At 34.4% G+C, this 24,209-nt stretch overlaps 2 protein-coding genes across 2 annotated transcripts in view; both read right to left on the reverse strand.

The window, feature by feature from the left end:
• Positions 1 to 17,930, reverse strand: part of LOC137407833 (glutamate--cysteine ligase catalytic subunit-like) — a 30,012-nt gene extending 12,082 nt beyond the window's left edge. Inside the window, exons 1-8 of the mRNA XM_068094213.1 lie at positions 17,808 to 17,930; positions 13,719 to 13,856; positions 12,430 to 12,572; positions 10,928 to 11,000; positions 10,384 to 10,564; positions 7,990 to 8,169; positions 7,341 to 7,532; positions 2,892 to 3,085 (exon numbers count right to left, since the gene is read on the reverse strand). Coding sequence (XP_067950314.1) covers positions 2,892 to 3,085; positions 7,341 to 7,532; positions 7,990 to 8,169; positions 10,384 to 10,564; positions 10,928 to 11,000; positions 12,430 to 12,572; positions 13,719 to 13,833 — 1,078 coding nt within the window. The 5' untranslated portion in view covers positions 13,834 to 13,856; positions 17,808 to 17,930. The remainder of the gene's footprint in view (positions 1 to 2,891; positions 3,086 to 7,340; positions 7,533 to 7,989; positions 8,170 to 10,383; positions 10,565 to 10,927; positions 11,001 to 12,429; positions 12,573 to 13,718; positions 13,857 to 17,807) is intronic.
• Positions 14,519 to 16,146, reverse strand: LOC137407834 (uncharacterized protein DDB_G0287625-like). The gene is made up of 2 exons (XM_068094214.1): positions 16,141 to 16,146; positions 14,519 to 15,385 (listed from the first exon to the last, which is right to left on the reverse strand). Exons 1-2 carry the CDS (start codon positions 16,144 to 16,146, stop codon positions 14,519 to 14,521), a joined length of 873 nt encoding a protein of 290 aa, XP_067950315.1.
• Positions 17,931 to 24,209: the final 6,279 nt, after the last annotated feature.

Consider the following 24,209-nt stretch of genomic DNA (forward strand, 5'->3'; position numbering starts at 1 on the left):
AATTACAAATGTGGAAACCAGATAGCTATATAAAAAAGAATTTAAAGGTTTTTTAAATGAATTCTACAACATTATTTGACATGTATTTCTACAACACTTTAAAAAGGAAAAAATTGGTTAAAAATTGAAGGAGTTTACCACAGGTTTATTGGAATATTACGATTGCAGCAATGATATTTAATTACAAAATAATTATACAAATGTAAAATGTTATTAGAATATTTTGATAATTCTCTTTTTAATCTGGTAAGTCAACGTTCCAGAAGTTATAATTCTATGATTATGCAGAATATTTTAATCTCAGATTCGCAAATTGCAAGCAAGTAGAAACTTGGCACTATCTATAAACCTTGTGGCAATATAAATTAGTATACACACATAATAAAGTAATATATACATAATAAATTACTATATATACATAATAAGTTGATACATATACATAATAAATTAAAACACATACTATATACATAATAAGTTAATATATATACATATATATGTATATATATTATTATATTGAATATTATATACATATATATATGTATATATATATATATATATATATATATATATATATATATATATATATATATATTAGGGCAAGCGCATTCAAAACCAAAATAATCAACTAAATGAAACCCCAGCTAGTATTTTAAAGGATGAGCAATCACACATTCACCTCCACAGAAGACACTCCTACAACGCAAATTCCACATATGTAAAAAGTTATGTAAAGCTTTTGTTTCGTACTGCGTAAAAAATCCCATATAACATGAAGTGTCAAATCGGTGCATGTTAGTAAGTGATGGCTAAATATAGTCTATTTTGCTATGATTACAATGAAAATTTAATTGGTATACAATTATATGATTTTAATTCGTTTCAGTGTTGGCATCAAAAGGCGAAAATATCGCATAGACGTATAGAGTGGTATAGAACCCCATAGTAATTATCTAATGGAATCGCCTCCTGGCAACAATCATCAAAATCACCACCAATACTACGTGGAGAGTTCTTACCTTCAAGACAAACGTGTAACATAAACGCCGAGTCTAACTTACATGAATTCAGCTTACTAAAACATACTTGAAGGAAGTTTTATTATGTATTTTAGTAAACTTCAAACTTTTAACTAAAATTTCATCTTAGTTTATCTGTTTACGAATTCGTTTTTATCATCTACATGTATATATATTTCTCAATTTAGGTCATCCGCCGTTGTATAGGTCCATCTATAGCTATTAAAATCTTAGAATAAAAAATCCATAACCCAGAAGATTTGATCTTGGAACCTCCCGTTCACCAGTCGGACACCTTACTAACTAAACCACATGAGCTTGACAGTATCACTAGGCATTATATGTCACTATATGGGAGCAAATAAGCTATGTTTTTGGTTACGACGCAAAGTGATGGCCTAACCTCATGAGAATCAGTAGCTCTCAATAGTAAGCTCACTCAAAAAATTCATTGGCAATGTGCCAGGCTAATAACAAGCGGCAGGCAACTTTCATTATTTATAAGCTGATCTTTAATACCCGGGCAACGCCGGGTAGCACAGCTAGTAACGAATAAAACTGAACTGAGTGAAATATCGGCAAAATAATTTATCGAAATTTTTGTTATTTGGTCGTAACCAGTACCACAACCACTAAATTTTAATTTCAAGAGAAATTATTGTTGATATCGTACGGCGGAAAACCAATTCGCCCTAATATAGCGAGGATAAAAAAGCATCGTGTTTCATAGAGTTAATAGAATTCATAGAGTTTCAATTAATACATCATTTAGGGTGTGCAATTGTGAAAAGGGTATACAGTGTATGGTAAGAGCAACAAATTAGTAAGAACAGCGTGGCTTAGTGGTTAAATGCGTGATGCAATATTCAAGAGTTCAAATCCAGAAGGAAACGAGCTTTTTATTTGAAGATTTTAATAGCTATAGCAGGACATACCTAAGTACAGAAGAACAGACACACAAACTTTGAGATTTATATATATATATATATATATATACATATATATATATATATATATATATATATATATACATGTAGATTGATTACCGATATTCGGATAAACAGCAGACAGGTACACACCGCTCTTATTGTGAAAATATATTTTTTGTTCCACGTGATAGTGCCAAGTAAAATATTTGTTATTAGTTTTTAGTTGCAGAATAGATTTTGCCGTCTCGAAAAAATCATTGTAAATGACATAGAAAGCGCGCCTAACTTATTGCAAAATTACCGCAACCATGAAGGATGAAACCAGTGAAGTTAATCAGAAAAAAGAGAAAAGTTGTCGATGCAAACCAATAATACTGCATTTATGGTACAGTCAACAAATTCAAACCAAATCTAGATTTTGTTGTTTGTATGGCCAGTAAAGTGAGTTTGGAAATGTACTGGAACGGATTAGGTAATTCACATGTGTTTTACTGTTCGTATAACGTAAATTCCCTATAATGTAAACATTCCTGAATGGGTTATATACATTATATGAGCGTCTGCTGTAATATCTCTCCTATCGGCAGTAATACCACAAAACCTGAATAGCAATATCTTGACTTGCATGCAGTAATAAAAAATGCACTAATTTGAGAGAGCAAAAAAATCCTAGTGGAAGTTTGAGAAGCAAAACACATGTAAGAAAGAATCTGTCATTTAAACTAAAACTCCAGCCGAGTCCTGCAGGAGCTGATGCATAAGGTGACAAAACGTCACTAAATAATATAAACATCTTTTAACAGATTTGAATACAGCAACCAGCTAATTTTGTGAGCAACAAAATAAATGGATTTTTAGGTAAAATCACGTATCCAACGCAAAACATTAAACATCACTTACTCACTTAGTTGAGCAAAATGTGGAAGTTAGTGAAAGTTACACCTACTCTCCATGAGTTCTTTCACGATATCCTCATCACAAGTGAGGCGAATATCGTTGTACTTCCTGCCCTCCGGAGAGAGGTACGAGTCTATGGAGTCATACCTGGACTTATTTAGTACAAACTTATTATTCTTGAGAGGCTTGAGGCCTCGTTCCTCCGCAGTTCTGTCATCTACTGATGCAGCGATCACACTCCACCTGCATAGAAAGAACACAACTCCTGTATGCTGGCACAGAGAGCCTGACCCGTAAACAGCTGGTTGGAGTTTTGTTCTCAAAAAAAGGCCAAACTCAAATTGCTCTCTGTAACTGGGCATGTCTCCGGTTGTCATAGTTCCTTTGTCACTGGACTCAGACTAGCCTGTCTTGACAAACTGTTGTTTTTGCAGAGTTGTTCCCCCGTCGAACGGGCGAGCAACACAACAGCTTGTCACAAGACGTACTGCACCTGATGCATCAGCGGCACTGAAAGGGAGTTGTTCTCTTCCGTCTATGCGGCTTGGCTGCGATGTTATGGCGGTCGGACGAGTATAACTGGAGTGGCTCAGAACCTGGTCACGTGACTTCTACACTCACTAAGGGTATCAGTGCGTGTGTGTAACACTAAACAAAGACTAAACACATCACATGCAAATTGAAACCTACATTATAATATACACATTTGACATTACACTCTGACTCAGCACCCCTCAGCACCAACCGTTTTTGCTTAAAGATTTCGGAAGGCTTTTAAATTGAGAGCAGACCTACCAACCCAAGAGTTGGGCAATGCGTGAGATTTGGTTTTGGGGCAATTGATGTATCAATGATAGTATATATAAAATTGTGGAAATTGGGGCAAAAATCTCATGCATTTCTCACGCATTTTCATTTTGTCTTTGGGGTGATTGCGTGAGTCTCACGCCCAATGCGTGAGAGTTGATAGGTATGCTTGAGTCTTGGTGGCTCACACAGAATTTTAGGTTGCTGGCCAGCTCGGGCTCTCTAATCATCATTTCACCTTTCTCTTCTGACTTAACATACATAAGTTTAATTGTATCCATTCCATTGTAAGTCGTTACCACAGCGATTGTGAATTTCAATGCGTGCTTGTTTAGTTATTCTGTATTTTCCGCGATAGCATCCTATGTGCAAGACATGTGACAAAAAAATAAGATTACAACGTTTAACCAAAGACCAGTCTTTGTTGTAAACGTTAGTAAAATTTAAGAATAAAATAAATAGAAAATAAAATCTATAAGAACAAATAAAACTGACTGATACAAAAATAAAAATAAAACTGACTGAGCGCACAATTAACGACATGTTTAGTCGCTGTTGTTGCCTAAGTTCTCAAGTTCTACTAAAGTTTACCGCAGAGACTGGTCGCTAGTTAAACGTTGTAATCTTATTTTTTTCTACATAAATTTTTGCGCAAAATTCGTTATGATTACTAATGGAGCGACCGACATCACATCGCAACTAAGCAGCATAGACGAAAGAGAACAACTCCCTATAAGTACAACTGATGTATCAGGTGCAGTACGCCTTGTGACAAGCTGTTGTGTTGCTCGGCTGCTCGACGGAGGAACAACTCCGCAAAAACAACAGTTTATCAAGACAGGCTAGACTCAGACATGTCCAGCCAAGAACACAGAGACATTGTTTGTGTAATAAAGCACTTAAAGAAATGCAGTCTCTGCTTGCAGTAAGCTAAGAAGGCATAGAACTGAATATTAGAAGGACTGCTCACACAATTATTTTTTAATAATTAATTATTTAATTTTTTATATAATTATTTTTATTTTATTATCACATATAATTATTTTAATTCATACCTAATACGCTGTTGATAATAAATAACTTCCTTGTTTCAGTCAGGATGTCAATAATATATGCCATATTTACCTTAATGAAAATAATTCCAACCAATCACAGGCTGTGTAGTTACTTTTATTTACTTAGATTATAAAACTAAATCAAGATCCTTTATCAAACCTCTTAATTAGATGTATTCTATTTTATCTTATATCTCTTATAACATATATATTTTTATTTCATAATGTACTTAACCGAGCTGCTTATTCCTCTGTATTATTCACCTTTATAAACATGTCTAAATATACACACTCCAATTATAAGTGCTTCAGAGCTGCACCTCAAGCAGCTGTGGTAGATAGTGTATATAGTATACTATTTAGATGATTCCGATGTGAATGTATTCATATTCTATTTATACAATCTCTAATAAGATAAACATTTAACTCTGCAATAATTCTCAAAATTGGTCAAATGTGTATTCGTCGTTTTGATTGTCCGGCTGTAGCTATTATTTTAGCATTGCGCCCACACATTACGATGCCCCTGCTGGGAAATTTTGATCTAAGGCGTTATCATATTCGATATCCCGTAACCACACGCTAATTATTTTAGCAATGAGCCCACAAGTTACGATGCTCCGTTAAGAAATTTTTTTCGCAAGGTCCAATTACTATATATGGGGTCAAGGCTAATTCTTCTCAGGCAGACATTTATGAGAAGAGCTTCGACATTCTCTCTCTGTTCGGTTAGACAAAGAAAGTACGATATCTCATTTTTACACTTGCACCAGTATCGATTGTGTAGTTGTTTTTGTAGTGTTTTGTCTAGTTGAAATAATTTAAAAGAAAATAAAAACAACTGTGAAGGTTTTCAAACTTTGTCAAACAACTGCAACTTTCAAACTTCATATCATAAGGAAAATGTGTTGTGCAAGTCAAATAAATTAAAAAAATAAAACAACTAAAAAGAGATTAGATGTAAATGTGAAATAATTAGCAAGTAATAGCTAAATTAAGTCGGTTTTGCTAAGATTACAATAAAATATAATTTGATAATGATACAATTAATACGAATTGAGAAAACAAAATAAAATCCTGAATATGTTGAATTAATATTAACAATGTTTGCATAGAAGTGCGTGTGTATAAAAAAGATACTTTTCCATCAGAAGCTATCCATCAAAACTTTTCTCAAGATATGCAGTTTGAAAGTTAGAATGGCAAATGCTGTTATATGTTAAATACAAATAAATTTTCTGACCAAAGACTTTTTTATTGCCCAGGCAACGCCGAGTAGCACAGCTAGTTTCTAATAAAATAAGCATTCAACTCTGCAACCCAAAACATGTTGATTGGTTGGTATATTAGGTATACATTAGAAATGCTACTGCTTGTTGAAGGTCTTTGAGAGATCGCCCGCACATAAAACATCGACGGCTGTTGAATATTTTGCTTGTATAACCACGGATGACACCAGATATTTATAAGTGAATGTTTATAAATGGTATAAACAAAAGCCAATCAGATATAAACATCTCTGTAAAATAGACTACTGAATGGGACCTCGCCCAGCAGTGATATCATATGACTAGCGATTGATGACATCAGCAATAAAAATTCCATTGAATGTCCGGCTTCCATTTTTACATACCTTCCAGCTCAATTATCAGGCTTGATAAAACTGCCTGGTGTTAAACAACTCGATCAAATGTGCAATTAAAGTTGGTGGCCTGAGGATAAAGAAATAAATAACAGCTGCCACGAGAAGTCAGAGAACAAACTCTTGATAACACAAAGAAAAAGTTACAGTAATAAATTGTTTACATTCAAAGAGGGCTGAAGATAATTTTACTCAGGTACTTGTCGGTGCATGAGCTGAAGATCTCGCCTAAGGCTATATCAAATTATAATTTCGGATAGAAGATAACTCCTCATATCTATGTAAGATAAATAAGGATGCGTCGTTTTCAGCATATGTTTCACCGTTAAACCAACGGGAATGTGCTCACCAACCATGTAAATGATGGGCAGCTCACACATAACATGGAGTGATGGATTCACCTCCACATTACAAAGTTACAACAGCGGCATTTGCATCAATAGACCTATTCTACTACCCTAGCTGAAAATTTAACTCGGGCACCTGGTGTAGGAGATCCGTGTGCCAAATCAATTTGCTGAAAATTAATAAAAACTTAGACCTCAGAATATATTGTATTGAAGCTCTCACGGCAATAAAGACTTGTGTTTACAATAAAGAGATTTAGACTGATCATGATACAGGTAAGGGAGGGGCTTCAAATGATAGAAGGGAACATCAAAAAATCTTAACAGAGCACAGACGATGGCAACAGCAGACTCTAGACCACAACAAACTCGCTTACCAACCAACTCGCCTACCGACCGATTCGCCTACCGACCGATTCGCCTACCGACCGACTCGCCTACAGACAAACTCACAAGCAGACCAATCAGATCATGAGCTAACCCAAATACTAACAAACTCTATACCAGCTAGCCAACTCATTGGACAACTACTGTAGATGACTAGCTACTAAACAAGCAGCTATGAATCAACTCAATTTATTGTGATCAAGATGTTCAGATTGACTACATAAACATCAAACACCGTATTTACTTAGTATCGTGCCAACCTGTGATCAACGTCAGCGAGGTAACCCCTGTAGATAGGGGAGGCAGCGCTGAGGGCCATAACTATGGGTGTGATAGGAGTAAGCTGGTCATACAGATGTCTTGCCTCCGTGATGTTACATGCCTGAAATGTCATCTGAAGGCAGCTGAGACCCATGCCAAAGCCCATGCAGTCCATGTAGATGTGGTCAGGCCTATGAAGAATGGAAATGTAACCAACTCGAGTAAGCAGATAGGCAAGTTACTTAACAATTTAACCACAACACTAGCCAATTTTTATCTATATAAACCATAACATGGTGCAATTGATGGATAAATATTCGTCATGTCTAATTTTCGTTCAGGCAAAGACACGACAAAGAAGAAATAGCAAGTAGAAATGACAGAACTACTTCTCTATGCGAACATGGATGCCATTGGCAACCTCGAGACTGGTGTCCAGGAAAGTTGGCGTAAGTAACAATATCATCCATGCTTAAAGCCATTAAACTCCAATCATTTCAACAAGAGAAAATAACTAGACCAAAGTTAGCAAGCGTATATCATCAACCAATTGTCATATTGTGCCCCTGAACATATGTAATAAGGGCTAGTGGATAGACTACCACTGTGTCATTTTAAGATTTTATAAATTCAGGAGTTTCAACGTACTTCATGGCGCTGCTGCCTTCAGCTGGTAAATCCTCAACGAATGGCTGTGGAGTGTTGGTGTCTACATATATGGGCACGTGTATCGCCACCTTTTCACCCCTTCTCTGACGAATGTTTGTAGTAAGACTTTTAAATCTTGGATGGGAGTTGTTGATTGCCTCATCAGGGAAAAATAAGGACCTATGAAATGCGATAGAAAAGTGTTTAAAGCCTATAATACATGTAGATATCACTTTAGAAGTTTTGCCACATCAGAGGCAAACCTGCCAGTGCTGCTAGTGTAATAAACATGAAGTTGTTTAACAAATAATTAAATTAGAAAATAAATTTAAATAATAAACAAGAAAATGCTTAAAGATGAACTTACACAAAATTATAGTAGATTTTATCAGAAAGTATGAGTATTTTTCTATCATTTGCGATTGTTTTTAATGTTTGAGGTGATCTGACTGCCAGAATGTGTCAAGATTAAAATCGATAAAACTTGGTCGCTATTAAAACGCTCAAAAGAAAAATACATATGAAATGATGTCACTAGTTGTCACCCTTGCGATAGTTGACAACAGCTATTGCATTCATGTTGAAGCCTTACGTGGCTCCATTCTGTCAGTCTTTTCGCTATTATATATGTCATAATTGCACTTTCAACTGATCTGAGCGTTTCAATTAGGATCAAGTTTTATCGACTTCAGTCTTGAAGCATCCAGACAGTCAGATCACCTCAAACATCAAAAACAATCACAAATGATAAAGAATACTGATACTTTCTGATAAACTCATGAATTTCAAACTCATGTCACGTGATATGAACAAATTGCATACAACCACTAACAAGTTTTTGAAAATGTCATTGCCAGCTGCTTTAACAATGTTTCACCTAATATCCGTTCTCTTAGCAGAGAAAGGCATTTTAAATACTATTTGTCAAACTATTTATTCAATTATAATGGCTATCTGTTGCCCTTTTTGTTTCGCTATTGCTGTATGGCCTAATTTGAAAAACATTTCCATTTGGAATAAAATTAAAGTAATAAGATAAAGTAAAGCTAATAAAGTAATAGATATATAAATATGGAATCTACAAAAGTTATGCATAAGTTCACCAAGCAACGACGTGTTTGCTATATATAGTTCTGCTTATGTGGTAAATGGTAGGCTTAGTCATAAAAGAGATAAGATAACTGTTGGTATGTATAACTTGTTATTACATGTATTATAATAATTATTTTATTATAATTATGGTAATTATTTTATTACCCATTTAGCTAGTGTATGTAGATAACCAATAGATTGTCTGTTTATATGACAGACCAAAATGCTTTAACCAACCGACAGGAAGTTTGTTCATTTAGTAAACAGGGAGACGGTCTATAGGTTATAGTGAACCAGATCGCTTACCCAGAATATGAATTTGTTTGCTGACATGATGTATCCAACGTCTGCTTACATGATAGATAAGTCTATGCTTGTAGTAAAAAAAGAAGTCTGTTTATATAACAAACAGGAAATAGAAAGTAAGTCTCTTGATAATATACAGAGAAAGACTGTCTATATAATATAGAATATACCTGTTTAAAATATACAGAGAGAGACTGTCTATATAATATTGAACATACCTGTTTATAATATACAGAGAAAGACTGTCTATATAATATAAAAGATACCTGTTTATAATATACAGAGAAAGACTGTCTATATAATATAGAATAAACCTGTTTATAATATACAGAGGAAGACTGTCTATATAATATAGAATAAACCTGTTTATAATATACAGAGGAAGACTGTCTATATAATATAAAAGATACCTGTCTATAATATACAGAGAAAGACTGTCTATATAATATAGAATAAACCTGTTTATAATATACAGAGAAAGACTGTCAATATAATATAGAAGATACATGTTTATAATATACAGAGAAAGACTGTCTATATATTATAGAAGATGACTGTTTATAATATACAGAGAAAGACTGTCAATATAATATAGAAGATACATGTTTATAATATACAGAGAAAGACTGTCTATATAATATAGAATAAACCTGTTTATAATATACAGAGAAAGACTGTTTATATAATATTGAAGATACCTGTCTATAATATACAGAGGAAGACGGTCTATATAATATTGAAGATACCTGTTTATAATATACAGAGAACGACTATCTATACAATATAGAAAATACTTGCTTATAAAGCTAAACCATCTTTTAGTTCAATTGTCACTACTGTCAAAGAAATGAACTGTACAGAAAATGAAAAAAATAAATGAGAAAATGGAGAAACAGGTGAATAAAAAAAACCAAACAGATGAAAGAATAATGGAAGAGATAAGAGGATGGAGAGGATGGAAACAATAGTATGGAAGAGCAAAGCAGCCAGGATTACCGAGAGACACTGGTCTGAGGTTGAGGCGGATAATCTGGTGTGGTGAAAGAAGGGCAGCCGATCCGAGGAAACACTGTGATGGATAATATAGTCTCATTTGAGCTATCCAGCAGAGAGTGCACAAGACGTCGTCTTTCCGCCATCTTCTCCTCAACCGTGTTGAAATGTGCACTCAGCGCCCCTGATGACATATTTTACGCAAATAAACAGCAATAAAACTCTAATAGATAAAATATAGTGGAATAAAAAACATAACAAAGTCACCAAGAGAAGAGAGTTAGTTCCAGAATGCTGATGCTTGAAGAAAAGCTAATTTTGTTTCCAATAATAAACTAATAAATAAATGAATAGTTCTGGAATTTCAATTTAATTTTAAAATTTAATTTTAATCAATTTTGTTTAATTCCAAAATCAAAATTTTTGAATTAAACAATAATTCCAAAATGAACTATTCTTTAATTGATCCCTGAAAAAAGTTATTAAAAAAGAAAATGCAAGAGAAAATTAGATGTAAAAAGAAAAAATAAGGATAATGAATATTCACCATAAGGTTTTCCAGGGATTCCCTCAATCACATAGCTCGCGTATTCGTGAGCAAAGGTAACATCAGGATTGATCTACAGAAATGCATCGAAGTGAAGAGATGACAGGATGAAGAAATAGCATAAGAAGGTTTCTTTTACAGAAAGTAAAAAAAATTGCTAAGTCATTATTGTCTTGATATCTTTCCTGGTAAGTACAGCTTTATAACAGCAGAACTAACACTATTCTCAGCTCAAAAATGTTGGAATTGGAAACCTTGGTGAGCCTATGGTCATATGCATAGTTGTTCAATCATGCGATGGTATCAAATACGTTCAATAATTAGCTCGAGACATATATGTATATAGAATAAAAATTTTCTTTCTGCTTGGCTTCTTAACACTATATAAGCTTTAGCCACCGATACTAATTTTACGTAAATTTATGTTATTGAACATTCTCCATTTTCAACAAGCAAAACTAAACAACTTCAAAAAATTATTATTTGGAACATTACAATATTTTCCGTCATTACATCTGATATCCAAATGCGCTGCTAAAGCAATAAAACTTGTGTCATTGGTTAGTCTTTTTTTATCAGTGGCCAATTCGATAGCAATTGGATAAACCAATATGACTATTCTACCATACATGTATTAAGATTTTAGGATTTTTCTTACTTTTACAAATGTGAAAAGTGGGCTCATTGCAATAAGAATCAACCAATGAGAGGCAAGTCATGCAAAAGTACGTCAAACTAACAACAAATAAAATGTGAGTATATACATGTATAACTAACTATTTACTCTGGTGTTGTACCTTACGATAAGTTAAATGTCTAGTGTTAATGTCTAGTGTTAATGTCTAGTGTTAAGTATATCAAGCCACTGCATTCTATTGCAATTCTCGAATTCGTGTTCATTCCAAGCAACTCATTAGTAATTTTTTAAAACAGGAAACACACAACAAAACCATGCTTCCCGTTAACAAGCTTTGTCAACAAACCGTTAACAAGGCGCCACCTATAATACATCGGGCCCACAACTCTAACAATATTCAACGTACAGAACAATGGGGTAATAACTCTACCTTAATGTACGCAGAACATTACATCTGGGCATCGATCTCCTAGACCAATCCCTAATGTTAGAAATAGACAACACATAGTAATAAACAATATTGTAATTCAATACATTATACTCAATAACGTTAAAATAACTAATTATGAATAGTATTCAATTAAACATACAATAAAATTGTATGAGATATTGGTATTTAATTATTAATATTAATTATATGTAATATGAAGATAATATTTCTTATACTTGAATGAATAAAATGTAATTACTGCTATCATATAATATATCAGCACATTTTCAAATAATCACTTGAATTATGTTCTATTCAATAAATAATACCATATTTAATGAATAAATGTATGTAGAAAATTATTAATGTATTTTGTTAAATTGTTTAGTGATAACTACAAAGATTATAACGAGCAAATAATAGATAGGATCATACTTTGCCTTCGGCCTGGAGCTTGCCCATCTCTTCCAAATAGTGCTGAGCTTTCAAAGTAACCGTAGCCTTAGTTTTCTCTGGATCAAAGGTGACAAGGGTGTACTCCACCTCGTCCCCAAAGTACAGACAATCATTAGTCCGGTCTGGTAATAAAATTAATGTTGTACATGCCCATGTTGCAGGGTAACGATGAGCAAAAATATAACAACAGACAAGCATTATTGAGTAAATATATATACCGAACGTATGCACACACATAAATATATATATATATATATTTGAGTATTTGAGTGTATATACAGTATATATATATATTTATATATATTTGAGTGTATATACGGTATATATATATATATTTGAGTGTATATACAGTATATGTATATATATTTATATATATATTTGAGTGTATATACGGTATATATATATATTTGAGTGTATATACAGTATATGTATATATATTTATATATATATTTGAGTGTATATATGGTATATATATATATATATATATTTGAGTGTATATACGGTATATGTATATATATTTATATATATATTTGAGTGTATATATGGTATATATATTTGAGTGTATATACGGTATATGTATATATATTTATATATATATTTGAGTGTATATATGGTATATATATTTGAGTGTATATACGGTATATGTATATATATTTATATATATATTTGAGTGTATATACGGTATATATATATATATATATATATTTGAGTGTATATACAGTATATGTATATATATTTATATATATATTTGAGTGTATATACAGTATATGTATATATATTTATATATATATTTGAGTGTATATATGGTATATATATATTTGAGTGTATATACAGTATATGTATATATATTTATATATATATTTGAGTGTATATACAGTATATGTATATATATTTATATATATATTTGAGTGTATATACAGTATATGTATATATATTTATATATATATATTTGAGTGTATATACGGTATATATATATATATATATATATATATATTTGAGTGTATATATGGTATGTAATCATATGTATGTGATTTCAAAATAATCAAGTTAATAAAAGAGAACTCTACACTCTACGAGTTTAGTATGTATATTAAAACTATATGATTTTTACGGTTAAAATTTCTTGCGCAACTGCAATGTCATTTCAAGTTTCTCCAAATAAAAGTAATATAAAAAGGCATAGCCATCAGGTATTGCTAATCAGCAGGTCTAAAGGTAGGCACACCCAGCAATAAGTTCTGAAGACACATAGCAAGAGATTTACTGACCTTTGAGGCGATGGTAAAGATTAATAAGCTGCTTGATGCCATGGTATCTCACATGGTCAGCATACCGCTGCGTTTCTTCCCAGGACAATGGTGTGCCTACCGTGAGGAGCCCCATATCATGTAACTGCAGTCGATCAACTAGTCATAAAAATATAAGACATCCCTAAAGGTTTACCAACAGATAACTGAGATCAATGTTTGCAATCATTTACTGGTAATCTAAAGACATTTGTCTGGCTGGAAGCGCATACGTGTACAGTTTTCCTCAACCTAACGTCAGCATACTAATATTAAAGTTTATGAATGTTATGGCCACAAAATATTAGAGTTGGACCACTACGCATAAAAAATGACAACTGACTAGCAAAAACTGGTATATGTTACTTTGTGTAAATTTAGACAAATGTTAAACTATTCCTGTTAGGGTAAGGTCTATCACAAGTGGCACAAAACATTCCCACATCAGTGTTTGCTTTTTTAAGACAAGAAACTTTGTTTACATACACTTAAATCATTTGAATTATCCTAGTTTGAACAGAGTAAGATGGACTATTAAAAGTTTTAGAAACTTTGGTTATTTTAGCAATATCAATTAATTCTGCAGCATGCTTACCCTTTTTGGACACAATTTGACATGCTTTTAGAAATAGTTTTGGCTAAAAGTGACACTGTATTAGCGAGACCGTAAATCTATTCAATAAATAATATCATAATTCAATAAATTATTGTCGATTATGCAACAATGAATAATTATGATTAAGTCAGTATATACTTAAATATGCAAGGTCTTGTATGATATGTTAGTAATCTGGCTTGATAGATATGCAAACGCCATGAGCTTTTTCCTTAGATTGTCCTTTTGAAGCTTGCATTGTGAAAACATTACAAAGTTCTTTAAAGCTGCAACATATGGCTGTCTTGTCATCATTGTTTGTCCTGACTGTCTTGTCATCCTTATTTTTCCTGACTGTCTTGTCATCCTTATTTTTCCTGACTGTCTTGTCATTCTTATTTTTCCTGACTGTCTTGTCATCATTGTTTGTCCTGACTGTCTTGTCATCATTGTTTGTCCTGACTGTCTTGTCATCCTTATTTTTCCTGACTGTCTTGTCATCCTTATTTTTCCAGACTGTCTTGTCATTCTTATTTTTCCTGACTGTCTTGTCATCATTGTTTGTCCTGACTGTCTTGCCATCATTGTTTGTCCTGACTGTCTTGTCATCATTGTTTGTCCTGACTGTCTTGTCATCATTGTTTGTCCTGACTGTCTTGTCATCCTTATTTTTCCTGACTGTCTTGTCATCCTTATTTTTCCAGACTGTCTTGTCATTCTTATTTTTCCTGACTGTCTTGTCATCATTGTTTGTCCTGACTGTCTTGTCATCATTGTTTGTCCTGACTGTCTTGTCATCTTTATTTTTCCTGACTGTCTTGTCATCCTTATTTTTCCTGACTGTCTTGTCATTCTTATTTTTCCTGACTGTCTTGTCATCATTGTTTGTCCTGACTGTCTTGCCATCATTGTTTGTCCTGACTGTCTTGTCATCATTGTTTGTCCTGACTGTCTTGTCATCATTGCTTGTCCTGACTGTCTTGTCATCCTTATTTTTCCTGACTGTCTTGTCATCCTTATTTTTCCTGACTGTCTTGTCATTCGTATTTTTTGGCTTTTTTGTGTAAGATGATGATGAGCTTTATTTTTTCTAGCTATTTTGTCACCCTTTTTTCTAACTGTATGGAAACCTAGCTTTTTTTTAGCTGCATTAGATTATAGCAATTAAACAACAATCAGACTCTTTGCGCCTATTTTCTTGGCTTGAAAACCTCATTCTATTTTACAATTTTTACTATAATAAGAATCATGTCTGTCTATCCGGTTAAATGAAGCCACGGCTGGAGGTTAGAAGAAATGATTCTTTGGTATGAGATTCGAACTCATGACATTTGGCTTAGCAGTTGGACAGATTAACACCTGCGCCCATCACCTTAAGATATTTTTGAATAATTGTGCACATAGTTATTCTCTGCATGCTATCGGCACATCTGTCAATCTCTTGTGGCCGACTAGACTGTCTGGGTATGAGTGATTATAAAATATAAAACTGTTCGATCCTTAGGTGATCCCTTGACCAGTCAATGATGAAAAAGTTTTTCTCTACACCTTTTCACTCCGCTAATTTCTTTGCGAATCATCTTCTTCGCAACTATAATGCGAGTAAAGCCTTAACACTGTTTACCTACCAAAAGTGTGCACATTAGTGATTCAACCTGCCAATCGTTGCTGGTCGACAGAGAATATTATTGTTGAAGCTACTTGAAGCTGATAAGAATATAGCATTGTGGTTACTTATAATGAACTTTGTACAATCTAGTATGTTTCCTGCAGGATGCCTGTATTCGTCATTTGTTAAACTGGACGTACGTCCATGCTTGTAGCTAACTGATTTGGTTTTCTGACAATATTTCGTATATGAAGACTGGTTATTCAACATTTTAGCTTTTTCGATTTTGCCACACACTGTGTTTTATTGGTCAAGCTTGTGTTCATCTACAATTTTTTATTGTTAAAAAATGTTGTTATACATGTATATTATTACATACTAGTATGCTGGCAGTATCGTGTGCTGTGAGAGATCATCATGTGTAATCATTAGGTTCACAACTATTCTGTAAAGGTGGCCAAGAGATGCAGTGGTTTGTGCATCTGTCCACCAAGTCGAACATTCGAGTTTAATTCTCATGTGACGCACTTTTTCCTAATGCCCTAAGCAAGGCTTCAGACAGAGACAGCTCTTATTATAGTAAAATTTGCTATCTTTTTTGTAATTTGATATTGTTGGTAGTGGACAGTGATTCATGACTGCTGAAGCGATCAAATTACAGGTGCTTTTTTCGTGTGCTATTTGCAAGCTTGTTTTTGCTGATTTCCTATTCATACTGTTCATCACTATTTTGTATAAGTTGTGCAAATGGTAGCTCAGCTGCTTAGAGCATAAAACAATGAAAAACTATTCACACTCTTTAGATAAATAACAAAAAACAGACTACTTAGGCTCCTTCAATAAACAAAGATATGAGGTCATGATGCATAACTGTAGGATTGGATGTTCCAAAACAGATACAACTATTATGTAGCTCTGGGTAGCCTCCAAGTTATAGCTGCACCCACAAAATACAGCTGATATTGTTCGGAATCTGTAAAATAGGCATGTTAGTTCCAATAATGCGAGAATATTAGAAAATGTAGTTCTTATGGTGCGTATGAAGTCAGTTTTCAAATAAGGCACTGAGTTCAGTGAACTAAAGGTTTACTAGAAATGTTTATTGGCTAGAGTTCTTTCAATACAACTGGTTCAGTCTTAAAAAGCTGAACCAGTACTTGATAAGAAGCAGCCAGGTCCACATCTAGTCCAGTGCCATAGTCAACCTAAAACAGCTATGCTATGTAGTTCAGAGCAGCTAAACCTTTACGTAATCTAGTTCACCGGGCCTCTTTTTACAGCACTGTTCCAAAAATGTTTCTTAGGGCTAATAGATACATGTGTTGAGCTAATTTAAAAATCAAAATTTTCAAGCAGGGGTTGTGTTCTACTAATGACTCCATGGATGTGGGTGGTTTGATATCATTGGTTCTACTTATAATCAAACATTTCTTCGCTTTGAACCCATTCTTGTTGCCAAATGCAGCATTCTAGTATGTACAATTTGATGCTCACAGATGAAGTTTAAACATTTTCCCCAGGCCCTTTTTACATTTAATGGTTTAGTATCATGGCCAACTCTACCCAACTTGTACGACCAGAGACAGACCAGTATCAATCCAGAGCAACAAATTTATGAAACAATGCATGCTTATTTTTTCTCATTCATGCAAAATCATGGAGAGAGCAAAAGTCAGATATCCTATATTATGTAGCTAACGTTAATCATACCTATAGCTAAAGCAGTGCAAAACAAATATAGCTAATTTTCAACTTTCGTTTAATTTTTAATCGTTAAAACGTAACATTAATTAAGCATAAAAACTACTGCGATTCTGCAGTATAAACCGAATAAAATTGTGTCAAAACCAAGAAGTAGTTTGCAAACCTTAGAAAAATTAGCCGAATAATGGTTACTGGGCAGATGATGGCGATCTACGGCCAACTCCAGCACTACCAAGTACAAACACTTACTCAGCACATTCTTAGCTCACAGGACGCGCCGTCCTTTTGCTAATTCGGTGATTAAAAGCTAGTCCAAACTCCCGATTGGCGTTCTTGTAAAGAGACTAAGGTTGGGATCCCTCATTGCATTTTGAGATAAAGTCTAATTTCATTGATTGCGGTTCATCGACAGATCATAGACGGGTTCATCATAGAGTGAAGAGTTTTGGAAAACACCGATGATCTCTAAACAGCGCAATGATAGTAAACTTGTTATGCTCTTTCCACAGAGGTAGAGTCTTAACCCTAGGGGCTGATTGAGTTGCGAGGGAATGAAGAGCGTGGACTCACTCATCCCAGAGCCGTATAGTTTCACAAAGTTTAGCAGCTAACGAAAGCGTACATCAGAACTTGTACGGTTCCAAACGAACAAGACGCGCCTACTAATTTTTATACGGGATACCCAAGTTATAACGGAGAGGCAGCAACACGAACCATCAAAAATTACTCCTATTGGCAGTCGCTCTGAAATTGATTATTGCAATATGCACCATTTAAAAAAAAATTCACTACAACAAAACTACAAATAATTTTTTTGTAAAAAAAGTAAAGTAAATGCAAAAAAGTGAGATATCGAGAACGAGGTACGAATATAGAACATTATGTCAATCGGGTTTTTTTGGAAACAAGCGTTATTGTTTCCGGTTTTGGTTGCGGACTCTGAAACTATACGGCTCGGACTTATTCATTTTGGGCCATTTTGAATGTTTTATCTAGCGATCACCATGGTGACTACTGTGTATACCACAACCACCTGATGAAAATTTAGATAGGCATTGCCATCGTTTGCTTTGGGCTTTTGGACTACTTAAACCATCTTCGCCATTAAACCATCCATTTTGCTTATAAGAATCGAAACATAAAAAGGCAACTCTGAAACGTTGCCCAAACGAACAGCAATACATGTACATATTACATTAGCCGGCGTAACTCTTCGCCAAATGCCTCTACTGTACATTAGTCAGCCGTCCCTAACGTATACATCTACATGTATGTATATGCTAAACATTCTCTAGCACTGCTGTTTTCCTGCATAGCCGGAAGAATTACTTCCTCTCTAGCATCTGGATATGTAGCCTACCACAGAAAACTACATCATACCACAGCTTTCTACTGCGTGGCACTCAATGTGTGCAATCTCATCACAAGCATATCTATGAGGTCGACTTGAGGAATTTGAAAAATAGTGTAGTCATACGGTCATACCTAACTAATCGTAAATTGAACCATTATACCCTGACTAGTAATTGAGAGAAATCTTTTTCATCTAAAATTGCTATCAAAAGCTTTTCGTCACTCTTGATTTCGAACTGGCGGCCTATGAGGTAACAATCAAATTTTCCGCAATTTCATGTTATGGCAAAAGGCAAATGATTCTTTTTCTACCATGGCATATCTCGCCTCTGTTTCAGACATTTTCCGGGAAGCAAATCTAACTGGTTGTTAATCAACATTTATTGTCAATTGTAGCAATACTGCATCAAAAGCTTTTTACTTATATCTGCTGACACTCTGTGCTCACCATTTAAATCAAATGTACATAACACAGGCTGCTTAGACATTTCCTGTTTTACTTTGCAAATTGCCTCTGGGCCTGGTCCTCAAAACCATTTGGAGTTTTGACCAATAATCTCAAGAATAAACCTGCAGATTTACTACTAAATTTCATTAAGTAGTACCAAGGAAACTTTTCACCTCCGTTTTATTAGTAGGAAGTGACATATTAACAATAGCCTCTACTGGGGCCCGGATTTATACCTGTGCTCCGAACTACACGGCCTAAAACTTGTTCTCTGAGCATCCAAAGTCACATTTCTTCTCACGGAGTGTCCTGCCTGACTTCTCAATTCTTTTTAACACTCTAATGAGCCTGTCTGAGTGTTCTTGATGGTTTGACCCGTACACAAATATATCATTCATTAAACAAATGACTCCTTTAAACCTTTCAATATTTTTTCTACAGCCCGCTGAAAATACTTGGGAGCTAAAAAAATACCAAATGGCATGCATTTGAAACAGGACCTACCCCAAGGTGTTAAAAAGGTTGTTAACAATTTGCACTTGGGGTCCAATTTAACCTGCCAAAAGCCAGATCTAGCATCAAATTTTTAAAACATAGCTCCTTCTGACAAATTACATTGCATATCAACAATATTAGGTAAAGGATAGATTTCTCTCCAGACATCTTTGTTGAGATTAATTAAATCTATAGACATTCTTATTTTGTCCTCCAGTTTGGCAGCAATGGTAAGACCTGAACACCGGTCAAAAGGTTCTTCTACTGGTTCCATTACATTATCAGTTAGCATTATATTTAATTCAGATTTAGCCTTAATCTTGCAGCAATGGGCCTTGGAGGCCAACACCATGCTTTAAGCTGATGGTGAACTATACTATATATATATATAACTATACTCTGATAAATTCTTTCTATACAGGCAGTATTGACACCTGCGACATCTAACTTAGAACCGTCAGCCCTATTAAGGTGTCTTGTAGGTTTCTCTCAATGGGTATAGAGCTACGTTTTCACCAAGTGTGGACACGTCTGAACTTGAATAAGAAGTAAAAATTATATCTTTTTCATTAACCTTGAGGGTTCTAAGTATTTCTTCATCTAGTCATTTACTGCTAGATTCAGAAAACCTAACCTTTTGCTAGGGCTCCTATAACAACCTTATATGCCATTCACTGTCACCTCTCTCAGTATCCCTATTATAGCTACGCCTGATATTTTTGCTACTACAATAGGTCTGGTATGCTTGTTATACTTGTACCGCTCTGGTTGCATCACTTAATCAACTTGTGATGACAAATGGGGGTTGGCATGTACTTTGCCTTGCCTATGGACCATAAAATGGATGTTGTTTCTTTACAGTTGTGTATATAACATGCCAAGCAACACATAAAGAATGGCAAATACTGTATACCGCCACAATTGTCACAATATACATGCGAGGGGGTGTAATGTATGTATGAATGAATGGTATTAGCAAAACTTCTGCTACAAGTGAAATGAAAACTAAACAAACAATGTTACTACTACATGTAGTGAAATTAAACAAAAATAATACATGTATGTACATCTATCCACTAATATAAAATGTATATATATATATACATGTATATATATGATATAGTTTCTTATTTTATATATAATATAGTTGAGTTTTGATTGAATAGCCAAAAAAGTACTGTCTATAGCATGTGTATTTTATATATACTAGCTGTGTCTCCCGATGTTGCCCGGGTATTAAAAATCAGCTTATAAACAATGAGAAGTGATGAGATTTGCTTACCACTTGCTGGCAGGCAGCTTTCCAGCAAGTGGCAGTTCATTGCCAAGTGGCCTGGCACACTGCCAATAGAAAATTCCACTAACCTAGTTAGCAAGCTTCAAATGCCGGTAGGCAATGACATTGTGTCAGCATTGTTGCCCAGCTATGCTATTCTAATAATAACTATAGCCAGAATGCAGACAGACATACGAACATACTTTGCGAAATATATATATAGATGCAATAGATGCAGTATTTACAGTCTTCTGAATGAAGGTGCTCAATATTAAAATAGAGAAATGTAAAATTGAATAAAATGGAAGTTTAAGTAAAGTTTAAAACAACTAAAACAACAACTGTTTATTACTAACAGTTCGATATCGTAAAGCAATAATCATGGTCTATATATATATATTATATATATAATATATATATATAAATTTCAATGTTTGTCCATCTTTCCATCCCTACGTTTGTCAATACAAAGCAATAATCATCAGATAAAATTGTAAACAGTAGAATCATCTTTTATATAGGTGGGAATAAAAGCACAGTTGTTAATATATCTAATAGCATCACTGGTAAGTAGGATTGAAATTAGCTAACAATGCAATTATAAGCAACTAGCTGTGCTAACCCCGTTGCCAGAGTATGAAAAACCAGCTTATAAACAATGAGAAGTAATGAGAGTTGCCTGCCACTTGCTATTAGCCTGGCAGATTGCCAATGGATAATTTTAGTGAGCCAGCTAATGACAATTACTTACTTATGCAATCACCGTGTGTGGTATGCAAAGCCATTGGGTATGTGCTCCCATATAGCGACTTATATCCGCTGGTATCTACTCATTCTCTGTGGCCTATTGGGTAGGGCGTCGGACTAGTGAACGGTATGATCTGAGATCAATTATTTTTCCATACTGATTCTTTACTCCAAGACTTTAATAACTATAGCCGGAATGCACACATACGAACATATTTTGAGAAATATATATATAGTTGTACAATGATACGAAGTTTATGAATGAGTTTTCTTCCATATTATTGACATAAAGTTTTCAAAAACAGGAACTCTCTATAAGATTTTTAATAGAAACTTGGTTAAAATTAGCTACAGTTATATGATCGCTGAGCAATATTATCAGTGCTCACAACATTAGAGTACTGCAACACCATAGTGAGGCTTCAACAACCACACTGCCGAAATAACCACTTCATAAACATAATGGCCGAAATAGTAATAGCTGCCCCTACAAGGACAGTGCAAGAGCAAGTCCGTTATATAGAGGATAGATTACCAGCTGAACATTACATAGGTTTGACAGATACAAGCTTCAAACAATCATATGTCAACTTTTAAATGTGACTGCAAAAGATCAAGCATTGAGCTAAATAAGTATATTGCATATGGACATAAAAAGACTACAATAGATTATAGCATCAAGTGAAGCATAGTGAGAAGAGCAACATCCTATGACAAGACTACAGACAGATGCAACCTATGTCTACATGAAAAATTTCCCATTATATGTAAACCTAACTATTGTGTTTGAGTTGATTTAGGTTTGACAAATTAATTGCCTTGATTGTGCCTTGCGATTGTCTTTTATTACACAGACTGGAAGCTTTGAATTGCGCGTGAGTGCATATGACGGGAAACTACGCTAGTAAAACAATGCAATCAAAATAAGATAACAAGCGCATTTCTCCCTCTCATTTCACATCACATTTCTCTCTCAGGAAAGTGTCATACAAGATTCTGGCAGCCAGCAGTTTATGATTAATAATCCTTAAAGGTTGACTTGCAACAAAATTCACATTACAGTTATTTGGTATCATAAGATTCACCATGTCTTACTCTGTTGTATTGTAGGTGCAAAACATATGGGAATGTGATTAAAAGCTCTTAAAAGCTCAAAAACGGACATTTAATCGCAGCCACACGAGACCGCCGTAGTTTGGATTCGCTTTCCAAAACGGCTCAAATGTGACGTAGTTGTTACAGGATGGTTTCTGTTTACACTTTCATGCAACCTTATCCGTCGAAATATTTTTACAAATATACTTCACGCATTCAATAAAACTATGTCTATTGTTTTACGCGTCTGTTTTATCGTCATTGTAATGCTGTCACTTTTAGCACTGATATCTTATAACTTACCGTAAAAAATCGTTAAACTTTTTAACCTTAGCTCGAAGGAGTACATATCATTGTCTGATAATCATGACGAGCTTGTTGGTTACCTGTGATAATTGAAAAGTGCTGCAAAAATTATTTGCGAAGTATTGGGTCACATGATCAGATTACGACTTTGACGATTGAATAATGCAGAAACAAAACTGTAAAGTAGCGAGCAACTATATTTGATACGGGGTCTTCTGTAAAACCCTAAGTGTTTGTCATAAACTAGTACTACATTAAGTTTATATTGGGCTTTTTATTGGCCTTTCAATTCACGTGAGAACATCATGTGACAAGGCGATAACCAAACTGTAATGAATACGTCAGAGAAATAAAGAGATTCTAATCTACGGGGGCTTTTCGTTTTTGAGCTTTTAAGAGCTTGTAATCACCTTTCCACATATTTGGCACCTACAACACAACAGAGTAAGACATGGTGAATCTTTTGATACCAAATAACTGTAATGTGAATTTTGTTGCAAGTCAACCTTTAAGATACACAAAGAGCCATCCGGTTGGTTGGAAATAGGTCAGGTGTTGGTTCAGCTGGAGCAAGAGTTTCAGATAGGGTGTTTGGAGTGGCTGAGTTATCTTCAGTCGATTCAATACTAGCAGGGTTCTACATTGGGGCTTTGTTAGCACGGTAAAAACTCTCAATATGAGGATAATAGGTCTGCTGTGGCATAAGGTGTCATGTCACTCTGGCATAGTTGGTGTTTGTGTCTTCGGACACATAGTTGGCCTTCCGCAGCATCTTGTACTCGATACATACATTAGTCAATAGCTTGCTCTATGGTACCTGGCAACCACCTGGTTGAGTTAGTCTG

This window comes from Watersipora subatra, chromosome 11 (assembly GCF_963576615.1).
Source record: "Watersipora subatra chromosome 11, tzWatSuba1.1, whole genome shotgun sequence".
NCBI lineage: Eukaryota > Metazoa > Bryozoa > Gymnolaemata > Cheilostomatida > Watersiporidae > Watersipora > Watersipora subatra.